Source organism: Verticillium dahliae, genomic scaffold (genome assembly GCF_000150675.1).
Source record: "Verticillium dahliae VdLs.17 supercont1.1 genomic scaffold, whole genome shotgun sequence".
Classification (NCBI taxonomy): Eukaryota; Fungi; Ascomycota; class Sordariomycetes; order Glomerellales; family Plectosphaerellaceae; genus Verticillium; species Verticillium dahliae.
In genome coordinates, this window is record NW_009276921.1 from 1,266,540 (window position 1) to 1,292,317 (window position 25,778).

General features: G+C 53.9%; 11 protein-coding genes across 11 annotated transcripts; 2 read left to right on the forward strand and 9 right to left on the reverse strand.

The window, feature by feature from the left end:
• Positions 1 to 260: 260 nt before the first annotated feature.
• VDAG_00379 (Hrq1p) lies at positions 261 to 3,785 on the reverse strand (the record flags this gene model as incomplete). The annotated part of the gene is made up of 1 exon (XM_009651756.1): positions 261 to 3,785. The coding sequence occupies one exon, from the start codon at positions 3,783 to 3,785 to the stop codon at positions 261 to 263; it is 3,525 nt and encodes a 1,174-aa protein (XP_009650051.1).
• A 1,395-nt stretch (positions 3,786 to 5,180) lies between these two features.
• Positions 5,181 to 6,818, reverse strand: VDAG_00380 (uncharacterized protein; the record flags this gene model as incomplete). Its single annotated transcript, XM_009651757.1, has 4 exons — positions 5,181 to 5,252; positions 5,308 to 5,696; positions 5,747 to 6,386; positions 6,444 to 6,818. 4 exons carry the CDS (start codon positions 6,816 to 6,818, stop codon positions 5,181 to 5,183), a joined length of 1,476 nt encoding a protein of 491 aa, XP_009650052.1.
• Positions 6,819 to 7,590: 772 nt separating this feature from the next.
• Positions 7,591 to 8,614, reverse strand: VDAG_00381 (YIPF6 protein; the record flags this gene model as incomplete). Its single annotated transcript, XM_009651758.1, has 3 exons — positions 7,591 to 7,840; positions 7,899 to 8,478; positions 8,539 to 8,614. 3 exons carry the CDS (start codon positions 8,612 to 8,614, stop codon positions 7,591 to 7,593), a joined length of 906 nt encoding a protein of 301 aa, XP_009650053.1.
• Positions 8,615 to 9,261: 647 nt separating this feature from the next.
• Positions 9,262 to 10,928, reverse strand: VDAG_00382 (kinase; the record flags this gene model as incomplete). Its single annotated transcript, XM_009651759.1, has 2 exons — positions 9,262 to 10,539; positions 10,615 to 10,928. The coding sequence occupies 2 exons, from the start codon at positions 10,926 to 10,928 to the stop codon at positions 9,387 to 9,389; spliced, it is 1,467 nt and encodes a 488-aa protein (XP_009650054.1). The 3' UTR covers positions 9,262 to 9,386.
• Positions 10,929 to 11,225: 297 nt separating this feature from the next.
• On the reverse strand, positions 11,226 to 11,821 carry VDAG_00383 (uncharacterized protein). The gene is made up of 4 exons (XM_009651760.1): positions 11,709 to 11,821; positions 11,614 to 11,654; positions 11,480 to 11,548; positions 11,226 to 11,423 (listed from the first exon to the last, which is right to left on the reverse strand). The coding sequence occupies exons 1-4, from the start codon at positions 11,721 to 11,723 to the stop codon at positions 11,333 to 11,335; spliced, it is 216 nt and encodes a 71-aa protein (XP_009650055.1). The 5' UTR covers positions 11,724 to 11,821; the 3' UTR covers positions 11,226 to 11,332.
• An 834-nt stretch (positions 11,822 to 12,655) lies between these two features.
• VDAG_00384 (ribosome biogenesis protein BMS1) lies at positions 12,656 to 16,241 on the forward strand (the record flags this gene model as incomplete). Its single annotated transcript, XM_009651761.1, has 3 exons — positions 12,656 to 12,716; positions 12,772 to 12,842; positions 12,900 to 16,241. The coding sequence occupies 3 exons, from the start codon at positions 12,656 to 12,658 to the stop codon at positions 16,239 to 16,241; spliced, it is 3,474 nt and encodes a 1,157-aa protein (XP_009650056.1).
• A 263-nt stretch (positions 16,242 to 16,504) lies between these two features.
• On the reverse strand, positions 16,505 to 17,341 carry VDAG_00385 (transcription initiation factor IIA gamma chain). The gene is made up of 3 exons (XM_009651762.1): positions 17,252 to 17,341; positions 17,036 to 17,183; positions 16,505 to 16,950 (listed from the first exon to the last, which is right to left on the reverse strand). Exons 1-3 carry the CDS (start codon positions 17,296 to 17,298, stop codon positions 16,798 to 16,800), a joined length of 348 nt encoding a protein of 115 aa, XP_009650057.1. The 5' UTR covers positions 17,299 to 17,341; the 3' UTR covers positions 16,505 to 16,797.
• A 208-nt stretch (positions 17,342 to 17,549) lies between these two features.
• On the forward strand, positions 17,550 to 18,834 carry VDAG_00386 (vacuolar ATP synthase subunit c). The gene is made up of 4 exons (XM_009651763.1): positions 17,550 to 17,678; positions 17,741 to 17,867; positions 17,962 to 18,270; positions 18,331 to 18,834. The coding sequence occupies exons 1-4, from the start codon at positions 17,621 to 17,623 to the stop codon at positions 18,437 to 18,439; spliced, it is 603 nt and encodes a 200-aa protein (XP_009650058.1). The 5' UTR covers positions 17,550 to 17,620; the 3' UTR covers positions 18,440 to 18,834.
• Positions 18,835 to 19,066: 232 nt separating this feature from the next.
• On the reverse strand, positions 19,067 to 21,221 carry VDAG_00387 (gephyrin; the record flags this gene model as incomplete). The annotated part of the gene is made up of 3 exons (XM_009651764.1): positions 19,067 to 20,760; positions 20,816 to 20,894; positions 20,949 to 21,221. 3 exons carry the CDS (start codon positions 21,219 to 21,221, stop codon positions 19,067 to 19,069), a joined length of 2,046 nt encoding a protein of 681 aa, XP_009650059.1.
• A 635-nt stretch (positions 21,222 to 21,856) lies between these two features.
• Positions 21,857 to 22,436, reverse strand: VDAG_00388 (uncharacterized protein; the record flags this gene model as incomplete). The annotated part of the gene is made up of 2 exons (XM_009651765.1): positions 21,857 to 21,865; positions 21,945 to 22,436. 2 exons carry the CDS (start codon positions 22,434 to 22,436, stop codon positions 21,857 to 21,859), a joined length of 501 nt encoding a protein of 166 aa, XP_009650060.1.
• A 1,356-nt stretch (positions 22,437 to 23,792) lies between these two features.
• On the reverse strand, positions 23,793 to 24,772 carry VDAG_00389 (E3 ubiquitin-protein ligase CCNB1IP1; the record flags this gene model as incomplete). The annotated part of the gene is made up of 4 exons (XM_009651766.1): positions 23,793 to 24,169; positions 24,225 to 24,336; positions 24,382 to 24,634; positions 24,696 to 24,772. 4 exons carry the CDS (start codon positions 24,770 to 24,772, stop codon positions 23,793 to 23,795), a joined length of 819 nt encoding a protein of 272 aa, XP_009650061.1.
• Between the last annotated feature and the right edge of the window lie 1,006 nt (positions 24,773 to 25,778).

The window sequence follows — 25,778 nt, forward strand, 5'->3', positions numbered from 1 at the left end:
TCACTCTTCCTTTGGATGCCAACGCGCGCAGGACGTTGGCAGCAATTCGATAGCCTTATTGTGACATGTTGAAGACCTCTGGGTTTTGAAAGGTAGACAAACGGCATACTAGAGCAAGTGACGGATTGAGGTAAGCTACGCAACCGCTTTTCGCACAAAGCTGGTCAGAGATTCCGGCGAGGTGCCATCACGGTAGTGGCCCAACTGGCAAAGCCCTTATCTTCTCGGGCTGATGAGATCCAAGCACAGCTTGCCAATAATCACGTCGAACCGCCATCCCAGAATTGGACTTCGTTCCAAGTGGCAGTCTCCCGCTCCTCAAAATCCTCCTCCTTGACCCCCACCTCCTGGAGAAGGGCTCGGTCCCTTGGTGGAACAGGCTGAGCCAAAATCACCGTCTCGATACCAGCAGGGCTATACTCTTCCGGACCCATGGGCAACGCCTCGATATCGATCTCCATGTTCAGCAAGCTCTTTAAAATGACAGAGCTCCCTGCCTTGCTCATGACTTCGTTTGCTTGCTTGCAAAGCTCCGAAGCGACGCACTCAACACAGCCGTGCTCGCACCAACACGCCTCGACTCGAGCCAGAGCCTGCTTCAACAGGTGATCGACATGTTCGAAAGCTTTTGTGCTGATACCAGACCCGCTGGCGCCGCCCTTGGCGTCATAAAAGGTCAGCCGCGCAGGCCGTTTCCGCTGTGACTCCTTCTGCGCAAACTCCTTCAGCGCGACCTTGCACTCTGTCCGGACATCGCCGGGCATGCTGATGACAAAATTGGGCATCAGGCTCAGAATAGCATGCTCGGCAGCATGAATTGACGCTGCAATGTGCAGTCGCCTCTCCGTCAAGATCAACAAGGCCTTCTTCGGGATATCGAGCCACATGCCCTTGCCATACCGGATGACGGGAGGGTTGCTGACGTGAACCGCATCGATGACCCGCTTCTTCTTGTCCAGCTTGAAGAAGCCAAAGACGTTCTGCTGGATCTTGATGGTGCCATAGAATGCCTTTGAAAGGGATCCGTTGATGCGCTTGATGGCTTCCGTCTCGATAGGGTCGGTATCTGTGTAGTCGCGCTGCTTCGTGATCCACTCGACATTGACCTTTTCCACACGCGCCATGTGCCGATCTGGATCGAAATCTCGTACAAGGTATTTGCTTCCTTGATGCAGGAAAATGGCTCCATCATATAATGTGAAGAAGGCACGAGAAGCCTCGAGCTCCTCGAGAACAAGGTTCTTGCCGTGCGTTACGTCGATAATGGCAAAATGCTCGTCTTCTGTGTCGCGGATGGCAACAAACTTGGCAGGTTGTGGGCGAAAACGTTCGTGGCAATGGTAGAAGCCCAGTTCACCCAAGATGAGCCTCTCCTGACAAACCTTGGCAAGATCACTCCCGAAGTATTGAGCATCCTCGACTGGTTTGATGGGCATCTCGTATGCTGCACACTGAATATGGCCTTCTCGAACCAACATGTTTTCCAGATCAACCTGGAGTGCACTGTTGGGTTTGGTGAAAAGCTCATCAGGATTTTGCATGTAATGCTGATCTGTGGGAAAGCAGTCACCGACGAGAATGGAGAGCGAGTCCTTGTTTCTCCGGCCTGCTCGGCCACTCTGCTGGCGCAGATTAGCGATGGTGTATGGAAATCCCCAGGTAAGCACACAATCGAGACTGCCAATGTCGATGCCCAACTCTAGAGCGGAGGTCGCCACAACCCCCAGAAGTTTGCCCTCAAACATCTCACTCTCAATCTGACGTCGATCCTGGGGGGTGTAGCCTCCTCGGTAGCCCATGACCCGGCCCATGCACTCTTGACGGCCGAGCGAGTCCATCTCAGACTTGACAGCATTGACGAGCTTTTCACATTGCTCTCGTACACGGCAGAAGGCGATGATACGTACACCTCTGAGGACAAGCTGGCAGTAAAGTCGGGCGCACTCAGCCAGAGCATCTCCGCGACCGCTAGCAGGATCTCCCGGATCTCGGTAGGGCGTGTTCCAACACAAGAACTCTTTGCGTCCAGAAGGGGACCCATCAAAGTCGACCAGGCGCACATTCTCGATGCCAAAGACCGTCTTGAAGTGTTCTTGGGGGTTTGCCACGGTGGCAGAGCATGAGATGAATTTGATGTGACGGTTGCCCACTGCCGCACATATGCGCCTCAGTCGTCGCATGATGAACGACATGTGCGAACCCATCTGGCCGTTGTAGTAGTGCAACTCATCGACAACCACGTACTTCAGATTCTTCAAGAACGTTCGCCAGCGTTCCTCTTGGGGCAGGATGGTTATGTGTAACATGTCGGGATTGGTGAAAATAATTCGAGCCTCGTCCCGAATCATGTTCCGCTCAGTCATTGGAGTGTCCCCATCAAAGGTCTCAACAACCACCTCTTCCATGCCGGGCATGTAAGAGATTAGCTCCTTTAAACTGCGCTTCTGGTCTTGCGCAAGTGCTTTAGTCGGAAAGATGAACATTGCCCGTGTATTCATGTCCTGCTCGAGGGCGTGTACGAGAGGCAGCTGGTAGATGAGCGACTTTCCAGAGCTGGTCGATGTTGCAACAACGACGTGCTGCCCATTATGCAGTCCATTCAGAGCCTCTGCCTGGTGCGCGAAGAATTGCGTGATACCTTTTGCGTTGAATAAGGCATTTACCAGATCTTGGCTGAGGAGGAAATCCAGATCACCATATACAGCTTCTTGTGGTTCAAAGACCCGGTGCCCATCAGGGACGATCTGCCCTGTATACCACGGGCTTTCCTTTAGTTCGTCGACAATCTCCGGTATGCTCTTTCGTTCGGCGGGAATACTTTCTGGGAGGCTATCCAGCTGGGTGCCAGTGGCAATGTCATCCGTTACCGTCGGGATAGGGATGTAAGCCTGCGCCTCTAGCTTGAGAGTTTCGACAGGATCTCTTTGTTCTCTTAAGCAACGATTCAAGAACACGCTGATGCTGTTAGAGAACTTTTGGTTGCGTCTGTCGATGAGTGTCGTCATTTGCTTCTGGCTGTAGACGGGCATTTTCAGCTTTTCGTCCTTCAGTTTCCGCGTGGCTTTCGTAGGCTCTCCAGTCTTCCTGTCCTGGACCTGGCGCTTGAGATCACCATCCACAAACTCAAAATACAGTATCTCCTTTCCACCGACTACCCCATCATCGCGGTGACGATCCAAGCCATCCAAGCCTGATATACCTCCAACAGAGGCATCAGGGGCGGGGCCTTGGGCGCGAAAGTCTTTGGCTCGGCCGGTCTTGAACGTTTCATCTCTTTCGCTTCCCATGATCTCTGTCTGGAGCATGATTTCGTCAACATAGGTGAAGTTAACCGCCTCTGGCCGCAGAGCGGCTATAGCTGCAACGTCCTCGATGGTGAGGGGTTTCTTGGTATGCGACTCGACTGAGGATTTGATGGTATCGAAGGTTGTAGCGAGGTGCTTGCGCGTGCAACAAAAGGTATAGACGAGGTTCAGAGCGCGGTGTGTCTTCTCGAGAGCTCTGAAGGATTCGGGCCACTCAGTCTCACAATCAACTACACTTACACTTGTTGCTCGACTAAGTGTTGCTTTCGGCTTTCTCGACCCACCACGCTTTCGGGGTTTCGCGAGAGGTTCTCCCGCAATCTCGGTGTCACCGCTGGCATCTTGCAGTCCGGCCAAGATAACGGCATCACTGCCAGTTGTTTGTCCATCGCCAGCCTGGCCTCTCTTACGCTTGCCTCCTCTCGAGGATCCTGACACGGCAGGCGATGAAGCCGCGGCCAGCGGATCAGCTGATTCCATGGCTGAGAGACTTGATGACAATATTATGCGATGATATCCAGCAAATGCACTGGCTCTTTAGAGATCAGTAGCACCGGAAGAATGTAAGTACAGCATGCGACACATGACGTTCATCGGCCGACATGAGCTTGAGAAGCACTGCTCTCTCTCACGAAGTCATGTTCAGACTGAGACGGATAACTATATGCAAGTCAATGGAAAAACTCCAACAAATACGAAATGGACCAGCAGGAGCAAGGCCTCAAGGCCTGAATTGATACGTACGGGCGTTGAGAGGCTGACCAATCAGCAAAGTACGAAGAAGACCTAGAACTGAAGGTTCATGAGGGGCACTCAACGTCTTCGTCCGGATACCGGCAGATTACAGGCAAATGCGTCGGGTCACCTCTGCTCATAAGAACAAGGCTGAGAAGAGAGCGAGAACGAAGTCAAGAAGTTTCTTTCGCGACGATACGTGAGTGTACCTATGATGCTGTCTGTCTTGCCACGCGAGCACGGACCACCACAGGTCGCGGGAAGAACGCCAAGTCACGTGTGTTTTTGCCCATGACTCTGCCATGAGGAGACACCGGAGCAATCGACAATGCCGACAGCGAAATCGTGTAATTCAAGGTTGATAGCAATTGCTAGAGCTGTCCGTCTCTCATGCTCACGAAAATCTGGCTTTTTGAATGAAGTAATCGTACTAGGAACCTTTTAAAGTCACCCGGCGGACCAATTCCCGCGGACCGAACAGCCTCAGGCTACGGAGTATGAAGGTGGGCGGAAGGTGCCAAGCTCGAGGGCACTCTGATCATTCATGTCGTAAACCTCATCAACTTGCAGGCTAGTTGAGATTCCGCCCAGAGCCGGAAATGCTGACACGGCAGATGTAAGAATCAGGAGTAAGAGAAATATGTAAGAGCACAACGATTAAACAGGATCCAGCCTTCTGGGTAGAGCAAAGTAATAGGTGGAGGCTCGTAAATCAGTATTTGACCGCATGGCCGCTAGCCATCAACATCATGTACTACAAGATGCGGGTTATGCGTCGAGGAGATTCAACTCAGATCACATCAGAGAAAACTGACATATCATTGCGTAGCCTCAAGATCCAGAACGGCCATGCATGTGTGTGCCTTCTGGATCAGGTCTATGACTCAACCGTAACACCGACAGGAAGCCTCCGCCCACACTCGATCGTAAACGTAGGCAACCGTCTGTCCAGCAGGCGATGGTAGCATGCTTTTACCCTCCGTCCTGACCTATTTGCCAATGACACCAATCGCCGATGAACACCCCAGTTCACGCCCGAGCCGCACAATCGTGACAAGCAAATGCGGCTAAGTATGGCTGCCTATTATGTCATCCTATGCTGGACATTCTTTCGACGCGAGAGTCCATCCCAGGATGCAACTAAGCGCTCGCCAATTCGCGCTGGATCAGGCCAATTTCGCTCATAAAGTTTTTAGCGTTTGCAATGCTCATCTATAGGGCAAAGTTAGCATGATTAGAAGAAGGATTGTAACTCCGCCGCTCCTACCTTGGCCTGCACAGTCACAGGTTTAGCGTCTTCTCCCTCAAAAGCAGTGAAGCAAACGCCGACGGCCTTGAGAGATGCCTTTTCTTGGAAGTCCAGTGCCGGAAAGACTATGGTGTTCAGCAGTATACGGTGCGTGCTGTCTTGCCTCATGACAAGACGGACGGTCTTGCTGCCACCAGCAGCCTCCTCATCATCCTCCAGGCCGGAGGCATCGAAAGATCCTGGAATGGGGACACCATCGTCATCGAATGAAACACATGACTCAGGTACATTGATCTTGAGCATTCCGGCGCCTCGCTCCTTCCAGCCCTCTTCCTTGACTAGATGATAGATCTTGGATCGAACGGCTAGGACTGTGATCTCGCCAGCTTCTCCATCGTCAACGGCGACTGAATCCAGTTAGAATGAAATCTTGTATAATGAATGACTGTGGACGCACCTCGCTGTAATTTGCTTTTCTTCTTCTCCTCTGACACCTTGGCGTCCTCCTTGTCGGAGTCTTCCTTGGCCTCCTTGTCATCGGCAGCTGATTCAGGCTCTTCGTCGCCATCCTCGTCGCCGTCCTCGTCCTCGGCGTCGCTTTCTGGCGCGCCGAACGGTTTCGCCGGCTTCTCGCTTTTGAAGGATGCGCCTGGCTTCGCAAAACTGGTGAGAGGGTTGCCGGCGAGTGCACTCCCGAATCCACCGCCACCACCAAATACGGACTTGAAGCCATTCGCTCCAGGTGCAGCGCTGGCGAAAGGCGATGCAGCCGCTGGCTCGCCCGCTGACCCAAAGCTAAGCGTGGGTGTGGCTGCCGGCGTGGCAGGCTTCTGAGGCGATGCGGACGCGAAGGGGGAAGCGGCAGCAGCCGAACCGCCAAACACGCTCTTCTTCGCACCGCTACCGCCTAGAGCTCCAAAGGGAGAAGCGCTTGACGAAGCGAGTTTGGCAAATCCAGAGCTAGCGAATGCTGAAGAGGATGTTGTCTTTTCTTTCTCGGAGACAGGCAACCTCTTTAGTTTTGGGTCTGTTTGATCCGATATATCAGCAGTAACCTTTTCTGTCGTCGCCTCGTCTTCAACCGTATCCGAGCCCTTCTGTTGTGTTTCACTGTTAGCTTATTAGGCTGAGTTGGGTTCAACGAGAAGCTGTACCTCAGTATCGGCGGTGGTCTTCACGCTCTCGTCTGCGAGTTCATCTCTGTGCCGCTTCTTTTCTGGCTCCGATCTCAACGCCCGATCTTTGGCCGAATCGGTCGAAGCTACACTGTGAGTGTCGAGCTCTTCGGCCTCGACGTCGTCTAGTTGGTCTCGTGCGCGCTTTTTCTTGGGCGATGAGATGCGGTCTTTCAGGTCGTCTTCTTGGTCATCCTCGGGTGTTGTGCGACCAGTCTGGCCAACGGAATCGGCGACGGTGTTCTCCGATATGGCGGCATGTCTGAGCTCCTTGCGAGCAGCGGCAGTCTCGGCGTCCTCCTTGGAATCGACAGGGTCCGACCTGGGGCTGCCAGATTGGGGTTCGTCGGCCATGGCTGCTAAGAGCAGAGGTGAAGTTTGTTCTGGCGGTGGGCGGCAATGTATGCAATGCAGGTCGTGTCTGTCGGTGGGGGGTCCGAATGAGAAAGCGGGTGCGTGGCTGAGCTAGGTCCCAAAGAGAAGGGGCTATGCTTTATTGCAAGGCCTTTGAGAGTTGCCAGAATCGCGTCAAAGACAGTATGGCGCGAGGCTGGAGGACGACCGAGAGTAAAGGCGAGTTGCGTCGCAAGTTGGGCGAAGTGATGAGGTTGCAGATACCACTGGCCCGCTCGCGCCTTCCTTCTGAATCCCGGGGCTAAGGTTGGGCTAGTGCGGGCCTACCTTTCGCAGATGATATCGGAACGCGACCAATCAGCGGGTCTAGCTTGTGTCTGACGGGCAGCAACCCCGGTGTTGGAGAACGGAGGGGTAAGTCGGTATAACCCTCTTCTAAATCGATTTGCTGAGATGCATGAGCGGTGTTGGTCTGTAACCTTATTGCTTCATGATGTTCATGTCATGTGCTAAGATTGTGCTCAAACTGTCGTTGGCAGGCAACAGGTTTAGTACCACTGACAAGTACAGGCCTACAAATAGTTGACAGGTCCAATTCACACGAGGTTTGATTTGGCTCAGGCTTTCATGTAGCGCAAAAAAAGAAGTTTCCAGGGATATCTAGTGGTACACAGTTTTGCAGCCGAGTTGAAATTGAGCCTTGTGACGCTTGCTGGTTTGCAGCGGCCATTTCCACACTTTCCGCCTCCGCATGCTCTTGATCTCCGGTCGCTCAGCTGATAAAGCAGAGGCAGCCAAGGAATAGATAGAATACAAACAGGGGGTACACAGCGATACCAACCCTGTTCTTGACCACGCCGCTGCCACCCAGGATGCTAACGCCGGCAGCCAGCGACCATGCCACGAGGACCAGGTACACGGGCACACGGACAATCGTGGGTATGCCGATCGCAGACAGCATTGCCGCAAGTACGAGAGGAAACAGCGTGTAGCCGATGATGCAAACGCTCTGCGCGAATGAGCTGTGAGACAAGCTCAATTAGCACTGTCCTCCGCGGAGCAATCTTGTTCGTGACTTACATGTTGCCACCCAGCAGCTTGATCTGCAGCGTGACAGCCGCCTCCCCAATCCAGATCATGGCGAAAACGCCGCTGAAGACAATATCCTTTTGGTCAGGAGAGGCGTTGAAGCTGAGCAGAAGACTGAGGAGCAGGCAGAAGATCAAAGGACCCCAAAGGTCCCAGTCCATGAGCCCTGGTGTCATAGTGTTCTGCGACAGGAGAGCTTCAGAGTCCATGAAGCGGCTTGCAAGACCTGTAATCTCGTCGCGCGCTCCGGAGAATCCAGCACCTCTGATATTGGCATATGCGCCCCGAAGTCCGTCGGCATCAAACATGGTGCCGCCCAGCAGGTACTTGGGGTACAGCACCTCGCGCAATTTAGCCCAGATGGCGAGAAGGTCGCGGCGAAGCGTATCCCAAACAGACTCGTCAATCGTGTTCTGGGGAGTCTGTCGATCTTCGCCGGGTATCCGCGACGTCCACGCGCTCTCGTTCAAGGGGCGCGATGACGAGCCTCCGGGTGCTGAGCCGATGTTGCCCGTCAGGGGCTGACGAGATGATGTGTTTCCGAGGGGGTCATCGAAGTCGTTGAGATCGGCTACAAGGTGTACGAGGTCAGCAAGACGTCTGAGTGAAGCGCTTGATAGTGAATGCGCACCATCATCAGGATCGATCAAGTCATCGTCGTCTAAGGGAGGGTTCGAGTAAGGGTCCCTGGAGCTTGCCGCGGCCATTTTGTTGCTTTAGCAGGAGATTGTTAAGTCGGCTGTGCTGTCGTGGGTCGAATGCTAGATCCGGAATAAGTGTGTTTTCGGTTCTCTGATCGACAGCGGGTATCTTGCGATGGCGTCAAGAGGAGGGTGCTGTTGCGATGTACGAGTTGAACCAGCAAATCCAAGGCACCTACGTAGCGACCTTGCGAGTAGGTACCGAAAAGGTCCACGGTTTCCTCAATCCCAGGGCGCGCATGTGGTCCAAGCTCCATCAACGCTCCTCCAACTGGCTGTCCAATGAGCGACTTCCATCCAACCATTGGAACTGACTAGCATCACGGACACGCCAGGGCAATGTGACGGATGAATTTGTCCGTTTTATGTTTGTATTTACAATGGCCATCCACGTTTCTCAATCTTGAAGTAGAAGTTCAAGAGATACAGTGCCCGTCCGTCAATAAGGACTCAAGAACTGCGTATCCAAATCTCTCTCAATCAGGATTTTAAAAGCCAATCTGCGTGCGTCTCTTAGAGCCACCCATGGCTTCAACACTGGTTGCTCGAAACAGCAGCCCTCAGCCAACAAAATCACGAGCTATGATGCCAAATAGTGCCGCCTGAAGAGGCTGACGACATCACCACAACAGTCATGCCTAACAAAGTGGAACGCTATGACACAAATTCATTGAGAACGCACATGAAGGCGCCTGTAAGATACTCCAAGTTGCGCCCCTTATTTTAAAGATTGCTTTGCAATGTACGCAGCACCAACACTTTCCCAACGCCAGATCCCTCAGTGCACACCGATGCCCTTCAACTTGAGATAAACATCTGCCCCCCAACCGTGCAGGCTCTGCACGGCAATGCCGCCTCCGAAGTACTCTGCGTATGCTCGACTCAGGGGCAGGCCATATCCAAGCCCCGCAAGTGAGCTGCCGCCCACGTTGGCATTGGCGATCGCCGTCAAGCCATCGCCGTAGGCATCAGAGCCTCCACCGCTGCCAGGGAGGTCGTCAAAATCGTCATTAAAAGTTGTGAAGGAGTACGACCAGATATTCGGAAGGACATCGGGGGCAATTCCTCCTCCACGATCGCGGATTCGAATAGTCACACCGGGTGCATTATCGTCCAGTGGCTGGATGAAGTCGCTCTTGAAGTTGCCACGCTCTTCGCTTGGTGCTTTGATCTGAACGGCCTCGCCGCATGACGGCTCGGGCGCGATGGTGACGACGACCGGTTCTGTGTTGCCGGGCCGCTCTACGGACGCACGGAACGCATTCTTCAGGAGCTCGGTGATGATGTACTCGAGATGCATGGGCACGTAGGCAAATGTGGTATCGGGGTCTCCATTGATGATCAACTGTGGCCTCGTGCCGTAGCGAAGCTCACAGATCTCAGCAACGAATTCGGCCTGGCTCTGGATAATGTCTGCAGGCCGGAGAGCGGTGTCAATGACGCCTACAAACGAAGGGTGGTCAAGACATGGCGTCGGACTGGCGTCCGGGTTGAAGTGAGGCTGGGAAGAGTAGTGCAGGGCAATGTGCTGCTCAGCCACAAGTCGCGTCCCGATGCGTGCTCGAAGATGTTGGTCGAGGAAAGTTGTCACATCGGCCGGGGAGATGTGACGGCGGGCTTCCAAGAACCCACGTGCCAAAATTGGAATTGTGTCGGTATGCGTCCTGACGAGGTCGGCAAGGACCTGGGTGAAGCGGACTTCGTCATCCAGAGTACGGACTGGGTTCTTGCCTTTCTCCCACCACGGCAGCAATGTCGACAATGACGTCTCGTATTTGTCGTATATTTGCCTGATGTTGGGATTCGAAACCACGATAAACGGCAAGTTTCGTAGCGCCTGAATTCGTCGTGCCAGGCGGATGGGAAGGAGGGAGAGTGTGAAGTTTGCAGAAGCAAGGAGGGAAGCCTCGCTCAATGGTGGACGGCCATGCCTGGAAAACAGTCAAAGAATCAGCAGACTGCCAGAGAAGCGTTGGAAAACGATGAAAAATCAGTCCAGCACCTACTTGACCAGATCGGCGAGACTCAACGGATGCTGTGGCTTACCCGCCAGCGTAAAGAAGTCGGCGCCGCCATGCTCGCGAGAGGAGGTGGTGTGCTCTTCCCAAGGGAATGGTCGGTTGGTCGTGACAGAAATGCACCGACGGGCGCGCGGTGTAGGATGCAAGAAAGTCGTCGGTCGGCACCTATGCCTCAATGGAGATGTGATGCCGCGCATGTCGGCATGGTGGTAATGGGTGATGTGTCGCGGTCTGCGGCGGAGTTGGTTGACGGCGTGGACAGGTAATAAGGTGCATGAGCCCAAGGTCAGGGCCATCATGCATGAAACTTGACTCACTGGTTGTGTCCTGGGATGCTGTCCAGCAGGGCTCTTCAGCTGCTTGATTGGTGCCTTCAACCCCCTGTAGTTCAGCGTGAGAAGCGCTGTCCCAGCTTTGATGGGCACTCTGCCGACCCAAGCCGAGCAATACCGTGCGGGGGATCAAGTGCCCCGCGTCCACCACAACACTCGTCATGGTCACCCCTCACATCAAAGCGCCTCGAAAGTCAACGAGGTGGCATCAACATGTCATCATCCGAGAGCATCGTGTGCGAGACCCAAGGACTCGATTCAGTGCCGAGAAGCAAGCGATTGCACTTTGCATTAGGTACCCATGGGTAGTATATTCTATATGCTGGGTTGCGATGCTGCTCCTTGGGACCTCATGTCTAGAATGCTGTCGTCTACTGAATCCTCATCTCACCATCCGCCTCGACACTCTCGACGTGCTCGTGTGCCTCAAGGGCAATAATAGCGTCGTCGTCAAATTTGACACTGAAATGATTACAAGTCAGCATTGAATTGTATGACATGGAAATGTTTGAACATACGCGAAACCCTTAATCAGGTTGTACTCGTGCGTGATCGTGCCGCCCTGGCTCTTGGCGTGCTCCTTCGCGCTGCGTGTCACTGTTAGCAAATAGAATCTATACTTCCTGGGACATTTCAGGTTAAGTCAACTTACGAGTTGACCTGTTCGTCGGTCGCACCCTGCTTGCACGTAACCTTGAGGATGGTAAGCCTTTTGAACTAGTACATTCCGCTCAAGGACAATCATACGATGTAGGAAGGCATGTTTTCGTTTCTGTTGGTGGTCTGACTGAGCTGGGTTGTCTGAGAAAGTGATGAAAGTCGTTGTTGCGGGAAGGTAGTTGCTTGGGATGCTCGAGGGTGCTGGATGCTTCTTATAAAACCCGGATGTCGCATCTTATGCGCTGCGTAACAGAGGAGGGAGGGTACACCTTGCATAAGTGCCCGGCCAATCCTTCTTCGTACGCTCTTCGTATATTTGCGTTCCGTCGATCCAGTGAGATAACAAGTAAGATGCCGCTAGGCGGTGCCTGATACTGACTACCTGCCACCTGACCTGATGATGTGCTGAATGGAGCCAGATGTGGTGCGTGTTGCATGTATGCTCAGGCTGCTTGTCTACGTCATTCCCTGAAATATGCATTTCGTGCATACCTGATCTGGCTTTCCGGGCACATGCCCGTCAGAGTAAATCTACCTCGCTAGACGGAGCTAGATAACTGGGAGAATGGTCTGGTCTTGTGGCTGATCAGGTAGGTCTAGGCGATCTCCACCTGCATAGTCCCTTAGATGTGATCATTCTCTGCTCCATGAGCCAAAAGCGAGCAGCCACAGTCTTGCATTACGAGAGCAGCTTCAGAATCACAATCCGATGTACCTAGATGGAAAGTATGGGAATCAAGTTGGGCCAATGGACGAAACACTTTTTACCACAACCCGAGCCGCGGGGTTGAGGTGCGGGTCGGTGCACTGGTTCGACACCTTGGGGGTGAGGGGCACCAAGGTGGGGTTCGTCATTCACCTGTTCCAGCGGTATCGATAAGCTGATAAGATTAGATAACGATCTCTCGCAAATTTTATCGGGTCCTCCAGAAAAAAGTGTCAGGCTACTATCTCGATGCTCGTCGACCCGTCCCGTTCTGACCTGTCCAGCTGTTGTCCGCCCCAATCTTGCAGAATTGGCAGAGTCGGCCACCATGGAGCAACAAGTACACAAGCCTCACAGGAAGGCCAAGGAGAAGAAGCAGCACACCGGTGGTACGTCGTTAACATGTCTGGTCTATCTTGTTTGACTCTGTTGACATGAATCCAGATCGCAACCCGAAGGCTTTCGCATTCAACGCTCCCGGTAAACTTGCGCGGCAAGCTGCTCGATCCTCCGATGTATGTTTCGACGTCTCGCCCGTGAGAACTCACAGAGAACTAACTTGGGGGCAATAGATCAAAGAAAAGCGCTTCCACGTTCCCCTCGTCGACCGACTTCCCGATGAAGCCCCTCCGCGAATCGTTACCATTGTCGGCCCTCCCGGCGTCGGCAAGACGACGCTGATGAAAAGTCTGATCCGGCGATATGCAAAGGAATCAATCTCTGATCCGCAGGGCCCCGTTACCGTTGTCACTTCGAAGAAACAGCGTTTGACTTTTGTCGAATGCCCGAACGAACTCGAGGCCATGGTCGATATGGCCAAGGTCGCAGATGTGGTACTCCTCATGATCGACGGCAACTTTGGTTTCGAGATGGAGACGATGGAGTTCCTCAACGTCCTTGCAGCCACAGGCATGCCCGGCAACGTCTTCGGCATTCTTACACACCTGGATCTCTTCCGCAAGCCGCAGGCGCTAAGAGATGCCAAGAGGAGACTGAAGCGCAGGCTTTGGAGCGAGCTGTACCAGGGCGCACATCTCTTCTACCTCTCTGGTGTTCTCAACGGCCGCTACCCCGATCGCGAAATCCACAACCTGTCCCGATACCTATCTGTCATGAAGAACCCTCGACCCTTGATCTGGAGGAACACACACCCCTTCAGCGTTATCGACAGCTACAGAGACATCACCCACCCCACCAAGATCGAAGAGGACCCCAATTGCGATCGCTCCGTGGTCCTGTCTGGATATCTGCGAGGAACCAATTTCGCAGCCCAAGGCCAGCGAGTCCACATTCCCGGCTTGGGCGATTTTTCAATTGCCAACATGGAGGTCCTACCAGATCCATGCCCAACCCCCGCAATGGAGCAGGCTATCGCCAAAATCACTGGTAAAACCACGAGACGAAGGCTTGATGAGAAGGACAAGAAGGTGCACGCTCCCATGTCAGACCGAAGTGGCCTCAGGATAGATGGCGATGCCATCTGGATTACGAGAGAAAAGGGATTCACTTTCGACAAGGACGCGGACGTTGAGCGCGGCGAGGGCGAGGAGCTCATTGTTGGTTTGCAGGCCGAGAGGAAGCTGCTAGGTCAAACTGAGGAGGGTGTGCAGCTCTTCAAGGGCGGCGACCAGGTCAAGGCTGTGGAGGAGGAGGAAGAGGAGGAAGAAGAAGACACCGGTCGCAAAACCCAGCGGAAGGCTCGGTTTGCAGATCGCGATGAGGGCTCCGATGAGGAGGTCCCAGATGATGAGGGGTTCGTTAGTGGCGAAGACGAGGGCGATTCCGAAGTCGAAACCGAGTTCGACGAGGGAAAACTCGGCAAAATGTTCAAGCAGGATGCCGACAAGAAAGCCACCGACGACGATCTAGCGTTTGCGGACAGCGACTCTGATCTCGGCTCTCTGTCCGGATCTGACGAGGGCTCCGAAGACGAATTCGACGAGGATGAGGAGCGCGATTTCGACGATGAGGACAAGGAGGATATGGATTCTGACGAAGAGGCTGCGGCGCTCAAGTGGAAAGAGAACATGTCTTCTCGTGCGAAGAAACTCCACGGCAAGAAGCGCTCATACCACACGCCGGATCTCGCAAGATTCATGTACGACGACTCCATGACACCCGAACAGGTGCTGAAGAGGTGGCGAGGTGATGATGATGACGAGGAAGAGGACATTGAGGCTTCCGACGATGAGGACTTTTTCAAGAAAACGACACAGGAGAAGGAAGACAACGCCGAGGACCGCTCGATACCCCTGTACGACTACGAGGACCTGGCCGCGAAGTGGTCCGTGGAGAAGAATGTGGAGGCACTGAGGCAACGATTCACTTCGGCCAAGCTGTCGAGGGAGGACGGTGAGAGTGGTGAAGAAGACGAAGAATTTGACGGCATCGACGACGATGAGGATGACGAAGGCGATGGTGTTTTCGAGGATCTTGAGAATGCCGAAGAAGGTGAAGGCGTCGAAGCCCCTGCTGAAGAGCCCGAGTCCCTAGAGGATGAGCGAGCCAAAAACGCACGGCGTAAAGAGGAGCTCAAACTTCGATTCGAAGAGGAAGATCGGGAAGGCTTCATGAACGACAAAGCGAAGGCCAGACGTGAAGGTGGTGAGACTGAAGAGTTTGGCGAAGACGACTGGTATGACGCACAGAAGGCTATGATTCAAAAGCAACTGGATATCAACAAGGCCGAGTTCGAGGAACTTGACGAGCGCCAAAGAAGTGCAGTGGAGGGTTACAAGGCTGGTAGATACGCCAAGCTCGTCATCGAGGGCGTTCCGGCCGAGTTTGTTGAAAAGTTCTCGGCAAAGACACCCTTGATCCTTGGCGGTCTTTCTGCCACAGAAGATCGATTCGGCTACGTCCAGGTCAGGATGAAGAAGCACCGTTGGCACAAGAAGATCCTGAAGACGAACGATCCATTGATCTTCTCCCTGGGATGGCGTCGGTTCCAGACGATGCCTATCTACAGCACAACGGACTCGCGGACGAGGAATCGTATGCTCAAGTACACACCCGAACATATGCACTGCTTCGCGACGGTGTACGCTCCCTTGATCGCGCCCAACACTGGCTTTGTATGCTTTAACTCCTTCTCATCGGAAAACCCGGGCTTCAGGATAGCAGCAACAGGCACAGTGCTCAGCGTTGACGAGTCCACCGAGATTGTCAAGAAGCTCAAGCTCACTGGTACACCCGACAAAATCCACAAGAACACCGCTTTCATCAAGGGAATGTTCAACTCATCTCTCGAGATTGCCAAGTTTGAAGGTGCTTCGATCAAGACTGTTTCCGGCATTCGTGGACAGATCAAGCGCGCACTCTCCAAACCCGAGGGCAACTTCCGTGCAACCTTTGAAGACAAGATTCTCTACAGCGACATCATTTTCCTTCGCGCCTGGTACCCTATCAAGCCGCATCGCTTTTACAACCCGGTTACCAATATGATCGGCTGGCAGGGCATGCGTTTGACAGGAGAGGTTCGCCGCGATCAGAGCATCGCCACGCCGCAGCTCAAGAACAGCCAGTACCGCAAGATTGAGCGCCAGACCCGCCACTTCAACCCTCTCCGGGTGCCGCGTGCCCTTGCTGCCGAACTGCCTTTCAAATCACAGATCGTGCAGACGAAGAAGCAGAAGAAGGAGACGTACATGCAGAAGCGCGCAGTCATGTCCACGAAGGAGGAGAAGCGCGCCAAGAACTTGATGCAGCAGCTTACGACCATTCGCAATGAGAAGGTGGCGAAGAGGGCAGCCAAGAAAGAGGAGCAGCGCGCCGCATACCGCAAAAAGATTGCGGATGGCGAGGCAAAGAAGGAGGAAAGAGAGAAGAAGGAGAGCAAGGAATTCTGGCGGAAGGAGGGAAGGAAGAGGCAGTCCGCTGACGATTCTGGGGCTTCTAGGAAACGTAGAAAGTAGATCAGCCTGGTCCGGCTTGTAGATATACCAAATGCCAGAGAAAGCACTTCTGTGTGTTCACCTCTACGGCACTACTTCTGCTGTTTTTGCCCCTTTCTGGCGATTCCCCCCCCTGTGCCCAACTTAGTTAGCTTGACACGAATCCTCGGTCAAGTGTTCACTGGTGACAAACAAAGGATCGTCGCGGAACGGGTATGCAGTCAAACCAGTTTCACAGCCACGCAACGCACAATACACCAACTATCCAGAGACGGTCACAGTCATGGCCTCAGGGTCGGCTGCTTGTATTTCGAAGCCTGTTATCATTGACTCAATGTCCTTGTCCATTCGTCATTCTCGTTTGACTTTGTGCCCCCAATCCCGCAGGAAATGCAAATCTGTAAAACGGCCGCAGCCGGGTGAAAGCAGTACCGGAACGCCGTTGTCCAACCCCGGACCCGTACCCGTACCCGTACCCATGTCTGATGCAGTATTCTCTTCGCCCGACCATCGTTACGTATTGTCGTATGTCGTGTTCGCTGTGGACCCATCGAGACCATGTCTCCTTCGAAGCAGCTCAAGGGCCCTCACCAGGCTTCTTGGCGTTGCAGCTCACAATCTTGACCTTGTCCGCAGAGACCATTTGCCCGCCATTATCGAGCTTGAATTGGACATTCTTGATGAGAAAGGTCCAGACTTCGTCACAGAAGCGGTACGTCGACAAGCTCCCCTGCACAGCCAGCGAGCGCAAAGCAGCGCCCCTCGTGGTTAGCTCCATGGTACGGCCCAACGTGCATCATCCGTCGCCTGCTCACCTTGAACGTCAGACGAGCCTTCACGTTCTTCTGAAGAGCCTCTGTGATGGCCTGATCAAAGTTGGCCAGGATTTTCATGGCCAACTGCGGGTAGATGCGCTCAGCGCTGATCAGATCGTCGAGCATGTCCATCAGCGCGAGGCCAATGCTGTCAGGCGGGGCGAACGGGTTAGTCAAGTTATAAAGACGACACCAATGTGTAGCAAGGAGCTGTACCTGCTGCGCCTGTACAGTTCATAGAACGATTCGGGGTTAGAAGCCATCTTGACGATTGATTTGTGATCGTCGGAAGGTCTACCAAGGTGGCGTAGGTGGTGTTGACGTGTGGAGGTTCCCGGTAGCTTGGAGATCCGGGAGGTTGTAAACCCGATGACTCAGCAGGCAGTTCCAGGCTGCCAAGCTCACAGCTGCACGTGATTGAACCGGCTCTAGTTCGGATGACATAACATCGAGTGCTTGTCCAAGGCAACCTCGTGAGAGCTTGCCGCAGCTTCAATCAGAGGCCTGACTGATTGACACGATACCGACGAACACGCCCGCCTCAACACTATCGTATCGACGACGACACGCCGAAATACGATCAATATGAGTCTCACCTATGGATTGGGAGGCATCGGGAGCTCCCTGCTCGTCGTGGGAGCTTGTACGTCCCCTCCGGCGTTGCGCAGCCCAGGAAAGGTCGCTAGGCTAATCTCTATACCCCAGACATGCTCTTCACGGGCTCCGGAGAGGCGTTCAACGTTGGCGCCTTCCTAGAATCGACGTCACCCTACTCCTGGGCCTCTCTGGGCGTTTCCCTTTGCATTGCCCTCTCCGTGGTTGGCGCAGCATGGTACGCGCTCACTCCCTCGATGCAAACCCGTCGCAAACTCTACACCATTGGCGACCCGATCTCAGCACCTGTACTAACCAGTGCGACTTGATAGGGGTATCTTCATCACCGGTTCCTCCATCCTCGGCGGTGGCGTCAAGGCCCCCCGCATCCGCACAAAGAACCTCATCTCGATCATCTTCTGCGAGGTCGTCGCCATCTACGGCGTCATCATGTCCATTGTGTTCTCTTCGAAGCTGAGCTACATCTCTGGCGCCGAACTGCACGACGGAAACAGCTATTACACGGGCTTCGCGCTTTTCTGGGCTGGCCTGACTGTAGGCATGTGCAACCTCATTTGTGGTGTCGCCGTCGGTATCAACGGCAGCAGTGCTGCCTTGGCAGATGCCGCGGACCCCAGCCTGTAAGTGGTTCTTTTGCGCCCTTTCCGGCGGATCGGATGCTAACAGGATCCAACGCGTAGTTTCGTCAAGATTCTCGTTGTCGAGATTTTCAGCTCTGTGCTGGGTCTTTTCGGCCTCATTGTCGGCCTTCTTGTTTCCAGCAAGGCGACCGAGTTTGGAGGCAAATAGACAAGGGATGGGCGAGAGATGGACCCGCTTCGAAGCTGTCTACAAGTTACAAAATCAACACCCACGAAAGGAGGCCAGATGGGCCACGCAATGATATCAGGGGTTCCGCTCGATGGGCTCAGGCGGTATCGGGAGCAGCCAGCAGCAGCTTGCATCACGACCAAGGACGAGCGAGGACTTGGCCAGGCGTCACGGATAAAGGTCTGGGAGAGGACTTGTCTTATACTGTAACATCACTTTTGTTAATGGACCTGTACACTCATGGCTGGCTCTTTACACCGCGCTTCGGATGTTTGTTGCAAATACAACGCATCAGGAACTGCTAAACGACTGTCGGAACACAAGGTCCATGAGAAATTCACGGGCAGTAGTGTAATAGCATTCCCATATATCCCAGTACAGGACCTGGGTGTCATTTATTAACATCAGACTCCTTCATACCTGCTGCCGAGTGGCGAGAACTCGGCCGATTCACTGCAAGGTTTCCTGCCCACCAGTCGTGATATTAACTGAACGTTCTTCATTCGTGCTTCTGGGTCTGTAATGAGGACCTAGGGGGCCCATGTAGGGATTGAACAACACTACGACTAGCGTCCCATGTCTCCCTGAAACCCGCACGGGAGGCTTTCAGATTTCGGCTTGTACACCACCCATCAACAGCGCGTGCACCTGAGCCCCCTTCTCGAGAGGCCCGTTCCCCTTCGGCAGACATAGTAGGGCGTTGGCAGACCGAAGGCTGCCCACGCGCGAGCTTCGCTGTCCTCCTGTGCTGCTGGCGTGCAGAACACCGTCCTTCCCAACAGTGACGACAGCACGATGGTACTCGGGTCGCCCCTTGTCCAAGGCGAAACCATGGGCCAGCACTACGGGCACCTTGGACAGGCTCCTGGGTTCCACACCGGCCAGCTTGTGCAGTGCAGGCAGCACGAACAGATTAAAGGTCACAAGCGCACTGGCAGGGTTTCCCGGCAAGGCGAAAACCGGCTTTGAGACTCTCTCGCCGGCGTTGGTCTTAACCGGAACAGTCGCAAATGTGGTCGGTTTACCGGGCTTCATATCCACACGGCCGAAATGGATGGTGCCGCCGAGAGATCGCTCAATGGTCGGCTTCAGCAGATCAAGCTCTCCCATAGACACACCACCTGTTGTGACTAGCAAGTCGACTTTACGCAGGGCCTCGCGCAGCGTCTCTTCCAGCGCACCAGGCCGATCGCGTGCGATCCCGAGGTCGATGGCTTCGAAGCCTCGCTCTTTGGCAGCCGCCAAAAGGGTGACGCGATTCGTATCACGGACTTCGCCGAGACGCAGCTCGCCTTCTCGGTCATGTTCGACAATCTCGTCGCCAGTGGACAAAACACCCACGACGGGCCTTCTGTAGGTCTTGATCGAGGCCACACCGACGGCAGCCAAAAGGCCAATCTCGCCGCCGATGCCAGAAATCTGTTCGCCCTTGCGGAGAATAGTGTCTAACTTCTTGATGTCGCTGCCGACTTCACGAATGTTTTCGCCAGGCTTCACTCCGTCTGCAAGAATCTCGACCTCTTTCTCCTCTTTGCCGTCATCCGTCTTAGTTTTGAGCAGAGTGTCCTCGACCATGATAACAGAGGTGGCCCCAGGTGGCAGAGGCGCCCCCGTAGTGATGCGCGCAATTTCGCCCTCCTTGAGGGTGCCGATCTCGCTCGGGGCAGCATGCGACACCGCAGTCACTGGGTACACGCCCTTCATGTTGCCGTCTTTGGGAACGATGACAGCATAGCCATCAACAATGCTGGCACGGAAAGCGGGCACATTTTCGTTGGCCGTCACGTCTTCTGCCAACACTGCGTTAATGAGGTCAGCATCCACCTTGCGAGAGACGATGTCGGCTTCCGGCGTGTGCTGCTCAATGATGCCCAGGGCGTCTTCTACCGCCAACATAGGGTAGGGCGACTCTCGATACCGTCGGGTAGGTCCCAGGCTCGGATCGTTCGAAACTACCTGCTGATTTCCGGTGTGTCTGACCAAGCCGCCATGACCGTGGTTGTGACTTTGACCATGGTTGTGGTCGTGGCTGTGGCCATGACCGTGGGTATGAGAATGATCGTTTCCGTGAGTCTGTGAGCTGGCTGATTGGCCCGCCCTGATACCAGCATCGGCTTCCAGCTTTTTGACGCCACCTGAGTGCAGGGCTCTTGAGTCTACGCCTGCAGCCTGCAGACAGGCATGTGGGAGCGTCCTCAGGATGGCCTGCAGATTTTCTTTGGCGCCCTTTGGTGAGCCTGGCAAAGTGACGATGACGGTGCTGTGCCTCACACCAGCGACGGGCCGAGACATCATGGCAACTGGAAAGTTTCAGTTGGCTGGCATTTGCGAATCTTGATCTGTAGATATACTTACAAGGCGTCACCGCCAGCGATGTGGCCAGCATGCCGTGAACTATGCCGGGAGCCTGTCTGTGCAGTAAAGCACCGACGGCCTACAGGGAGTCAGTCGGTAGACGACATGGATAACCTTAGATGCAGAGACTCACCTCAGGTGTATGGTCCGTCACGGCGAAACCTGTCCCGCCAGTGGTCACGATGAGGTTGACAGCATCGGCACCGAGATCGGCCCAGAGCATGATCTGACGCTGAATCTGAGGGACATGGTCTGACACGATCTTGGTCTCGACGACCTCCCACTGGCCTCCGCCTTCGGATTCTATGACATCTCTCAGGACCAACTCGGATTTGTCCGAGGCTGGATTCTTGGATGCCGTCGTTGATACAATCAAGATAGCAACCTTGAGAGGGGAAGTGGCCATGACAGGTAGCTGATGCGTCCGGCGAGCTAGGGATTAAGGAGACTGCTTGGCTGACAGACTTGCACTTGTTTACCTTGGATTTGCAAGAGTTCGACGCTCTCAGGATGTGATGTGATGGATCGGCTTCGCCCAGCACATGTGTGGAATCATGTTTGATGCACAAATGTCTCGAGCTGAGGAATGGAAGGTTGGCAGGTGCACACTGTGTTAGCACGGTATTTACACCACCTGTGAGAGAGTCAAGTAACCGTCTGGGGCGGGATCGGGCTTCGATGATAGTACTGTGCGGCTGTTATCAGTCGCTCCATATCGTCGCACGTTGACAGTTGCATTTGCCTAACTGTCCACCTACCTTTTTACCAACCTACCTTACCTTACCTACCTACCTCAGATACCTTACCTAGAACTACCTTCACCTTGTGATCCCTCACCTCGTTCTTGTGCGATCATTCTTCTGCAGCTTTCTGCGTTTTCGTGATATCCCCCGCTGTGGTTGCACAGTATGTCGAGTGAAGAGAGCAAAGTCGTTCGCCGACGCAGCATTTCATCGTCTCATTGATGCCCCGAAGCTTTCGCACCTTAGCAATACGTCATTGACCGCTGTGCTAGCTCCAGACGGCCCCTTGCTCGACGGATCAACAAACCTGTAGTAGATCAGCACGCTCAACAGAGCCCGGCACTCTCTCTCAGTCTGCCGTTCGCAGCAATCAGCTCCTTTCTTACCATCGCCAACTGCTTCTCCTGCTTAGTCCGTCTACCAACCTCCGCAGTCCATAACTTACGATACGCCTCGACACTCAGGAGATCTTCTGCGTGAAGAGCTTGTCGCTCCATCTCGAGCTTGCGCGTTACCTGGCTGACAGCTTCTGCCAGATTGTCTGCGTGATCTCGATTCGCCTGAAGAAGCGCTTCATCGTGCAATTGTGCCATCTCGATGAGGCGTTGTGCATTGATCTCCCTCTCGTGATCAAGTTGCTCTTTGTGCAGCCGTTCCTTCTGAATTTGCTCATCTCTTCGATGACATCTCTCTTGCTCGCGTTCGCGCTCACGGAGGCGCATCACCTCCGCAAGCCGCTGCTTGAGGCTTTCCACTTCACCAGCGAGAGAATTGAGAGACTGGTCCTCTGTTTCGCCTGGGATACGGCACTCCTGGAGGTTGCTAGGAGGATCCGCTTCATCGAAAACAGACCCTGGCGCTGTCGAGATTGCTGACATGTCTAAAACATCTAGGTGTACTGGGTTGGAGTGTAGCGACTCCCACGGCTCACCAAGATTTCTTCTGTCGATGCGCGGTTGTGTCATTGAACTTGCCAGACAATCACTGCCAGCAGCGATTGCGGTCAAAGACTGAGACCCCATCTCAGCAACCGGGTCGAGACGCGGACTCTGTGGCGCGTCAGCTGAGAGACGTGGTGGAGGCTGAGTTGTCTCGCCCGTGGTATCTCGCGGTACCATGTATGGGGCCAAAGACAAGGGTTCCTGTGCATCAGTACCATGTTGAATGGTCGGTTCTTCTGTTGCCGCAAGTCCTGGCGAGGCTGGTGACATGAAGGGAGAATACGGCTGAGGAACGAAGGCCTCAACCCAGCTAGACTGTTGCACAGCAATTATGCCAGTAGGCCTCCTTCCTAACAGTCTGCGACATAATTGCTTGGTCTTCCCAAGCTTCAGGCAGACTCTCGTGCCAACAGCCTTCAGGCTGTACTTTGAGAGACGTGCCATCCGTTTCTCGCAGGTTTGGTGGCGCATTTTTTCTTCAAGGTAAGGATGTCAATCCTCAAAAGTCTGGATTCAGAGAAGTTCAGAAGAAAAAAATTGGTTTAAATGCACATTCGCGATTCTGGAGACTCGTCTGAGCGAGTGAACTGCTCGGCATGGGTACATCAACCTAATGTGCACCCCTTTGTCTGTACTCACGAACAAGAGTATTGTCTAGCATACAATCTGTTTAGCAATAATCACAGTGCGGTTGGGTCATTGCATTTTAGCACAGCATGGCTGTTTCCTATGATGCGTCTTTCTACTTGCGTTTCTCCGAAGCAAATCGTTGAAACACGAACGCGTGACTTGCGTGATGTATCAGCCTGCCTTGACAACTTATTGGCATTCGCATCAGTCAAACCTACACTGCTGGAAGGCCTCGATAGTGGGCTATTCACTTTCACGGCCTCGCGAAAGCGGACGAAATCAAAATCGATCGTTGCGGCACTAAGCAATCAGTCGGTATCTTCTCCGCACGAGAGGCTGGTCCGTTGTGCTTACCACGTGGCACAGGCGTTGCGCTGCTGCTCGTAGGATGATGCAGGTGAGCAGCATTGATCGACGGGTCACCCACCCCGGATTCGCGATTTCCAGCGACCGCTGATTGTTCTCGTATGGTGAACTCCTGCATGCGGGTCGACCCGTTTAACGGTACTGGCGAACCTGCAACAAGTCCGGGGATTGCCGAGAGGCCGATATTCGCCGTGTTGCGTGTGCGTTGCCGAACAGGTGTGATCATCGGGGCCTTCTGCGTGTCTACTGCGAAACTTGAGGTCAGCCTTGATACTTGTAACTGTAGAACCCGCGGTCCTACTCACTCCCAGACAATGTGTTTTGCCTTGCCCAAAGCTCATCGTTAGCCACGAGTTGAGATGCTCCGCGGTTCTGAGGCGGTGGCATCTCTGTCCTGTCAGACCCTCGGCTTTTGTGAAATTGGCTAAAGTCAGCTTGCTGTTCATAGAGACCCTGTCGCGGGCTCCCTTTCTCGCGTGTGTCCGAGAAGACATTCATTTGTAGGTGAGAGTCCACTGCATCACAAGCCGCCGCCTGCATTTGCCCCATCTCTGCCTTTCTCTTTACCCTGTCGTAGAGCTCCTGGGTTTGCAATAGTTTACGGCTCTTGTCTTTGAACGCCTGGCCGAGCTCGTCATACTTTCGGCGCATTGAGTCGTTCTGTAGCGCCAAGTCTGCCATTGAACCAGTCAGTTTTAGAACTGACATGGTCGACGGATGGGGGCGTACCCCTCAGCTGCCCCTGTATACTCTCGATTTCAGCGTTTGCCTCGTTCACCGTCTTGTCTAGGTGCATATCGAGCGCTTTGTACTTGTCGGTCAAGGTTTTCTCAAGATATTTCTGATACACACTGGCGATCGTCAGCAAGTGCAGAAATGCTCGTACTCCGGCGTCCACCCACATCTCCTGGGTCGTTTGATAGGCCCAAAAGCTCAGTGCTCTACCAGCGCACTCCATGATGATGTTGGGACTCAGACCACTCAACACACTAGTCTTATACTCCTCTGAAGGACTGAGGATAGCAATGACGGCGTCGTCTGGGTTGCCAAGATTGCTGTTACAAGCAGGACAGCTGCTGCGGCGTTCAGACTGGCCAGCGAGACCGGAGCGTCCGGCGCAATCTATACAGAATATGTGGCTGCGTGATTTCTGTTAGGACTGAAGAAAGGACCGACAATTCAGCATGTACAGATACTCACCTGCATGTTGTTACCAGTGCTCGGTCTGTAATCTCCTGTCGGCACTTGAGGACGTTGCATTTCAGAGAGTGCTCCATCGTGTCGACTGGGCTGTGCCTTCTCGACCCTGGCTACGGTGTGTTCTCACCGTCGTTGAAACGAAATGATCTGAATTTCCTCAGGTTGAGTGCCTTGTAGGTACCTAACGCGGAGCGTACTGTCGTCCTTGGTGCCGATGCCATATCAATGACATGTGCGGCCCAGACGCAAATCGTAAATGGGTCTTCAATAAAGGGCATGAATGGTATCATGTCTTGGGTTACGATTGCCAGCTTACCCGATTTCTTTTGAACCAGGGCAGTCGCCAACCCGCGCGCATGGCAGGCACCGCGGCCTGTCGGTACCGCCTGCCTCCTTATGTGGAAATGTTGCTCTGGGACCAAAAGGGTAGATATTCATCCTGTTGCATAGATACTCTGTGGAATTTTGCTTTACAGAGCTTATCGCAACTCATCTTCGGGTTCAAACAGCGTCGCCGTCGCCATTGGCTTTGTCGTCGAATTAGTCGCACATGTTCGGTGTCGCACAACCTTAGTGTACGCTTCGCGCACCAACGACCTGGCGTACAAAGTAACAGATTCAATCGCTTCCGGGCGATTGGAACCGAGATACAAGTATGAAGCCGAACCAACGGCGACCATGCCCTGATATACTTTGACAGTTGGCCCTGCAGGACGTGTCGCAGTGTGTGGCGCACAGCAGCGTCATCCATGTGGCATGGTCACCGGTGCTCGACTGACCGGTCAAACTACCGGTACACCGAGACCCAGTGACGGACAAAATTGACCAAGAATCCCATGCTGGGTCGCTGCAAGATCGGCTATCGATGCATCAGCCTCAGGGAACACCAACGCTCGCGTACATTCTACTGCCTCTTCAGGCGCAGCGTATGCTGCCGGCGAGTCATGGCTCGACCGCTACCGCTGTGTTGGGTCACCATCATACTTGAACTGACTGGTCGAACCAACGTACTGACAAAGTAAAGGTCGAAAGATCCAACGAAATTCGGCAGTCTTTTTGAACATCAAGGGCTGCATGATTACT

Coding starts and splice junctions, on each gene's coding strand:
- VDAG_00383 (XM_009651760.1), bottom strand. Junction 11,549..11,613: donor ACCGACGAACAGGTCAACTC/GTAAGTTGACTT, acceptor AGTGACACGCAG/CGCGAAGGAGCACGCCAAGA. Junction 11,424..11,479: donor AACCTGATTAAGGGTTTCGC/GTATGTTCAAAC, acceptor TAATCATTTCAG/TGTCAAATTTGACGACGACG.
- VDAG_00385 (XM_009651762.1), bottom strand. CDS start 17,298: ATGGCTTCTAACCCCGAATCGTTCTATGAACTGTACAGGCGCAGCAG. Junction 17,184..17,251: donor GAACTGTACAGGCGCAGCAG/GTACAGCTCCTT, acceptor CCCGCCTGACAG/CATTGGCCTCGCGCTGATGG. Junction 16,951..17,035: donor AGGCTCGTCTGACGTTCAAG/GTGAGCAGGCGA, acceptor CTGGCTGTGCAG/GGGAGCTTGTCGACGTACCG.
- VDAG_00386 (XM_009651763.1), top strand. CDS start 17,621: ATGAGTCTCACCTATGGATTGGGAGGCATCGGGAGCTCCCTGCTCGTC. Junction 17,868..17,961: donor TCCGTGGTTGGCGCAGCATG/GTACGCGCTCAC, acceptor GCGACTTGATAG/GGGTATCTTCATCACCGGTT. Junction 18,271..18,330: donor GATGCCGCGGACCCCAGCCT/GTAAGTGGTTCT, acceptor TCCAACGCGTAG/TTTCGTCAAGATTCTCGTTG.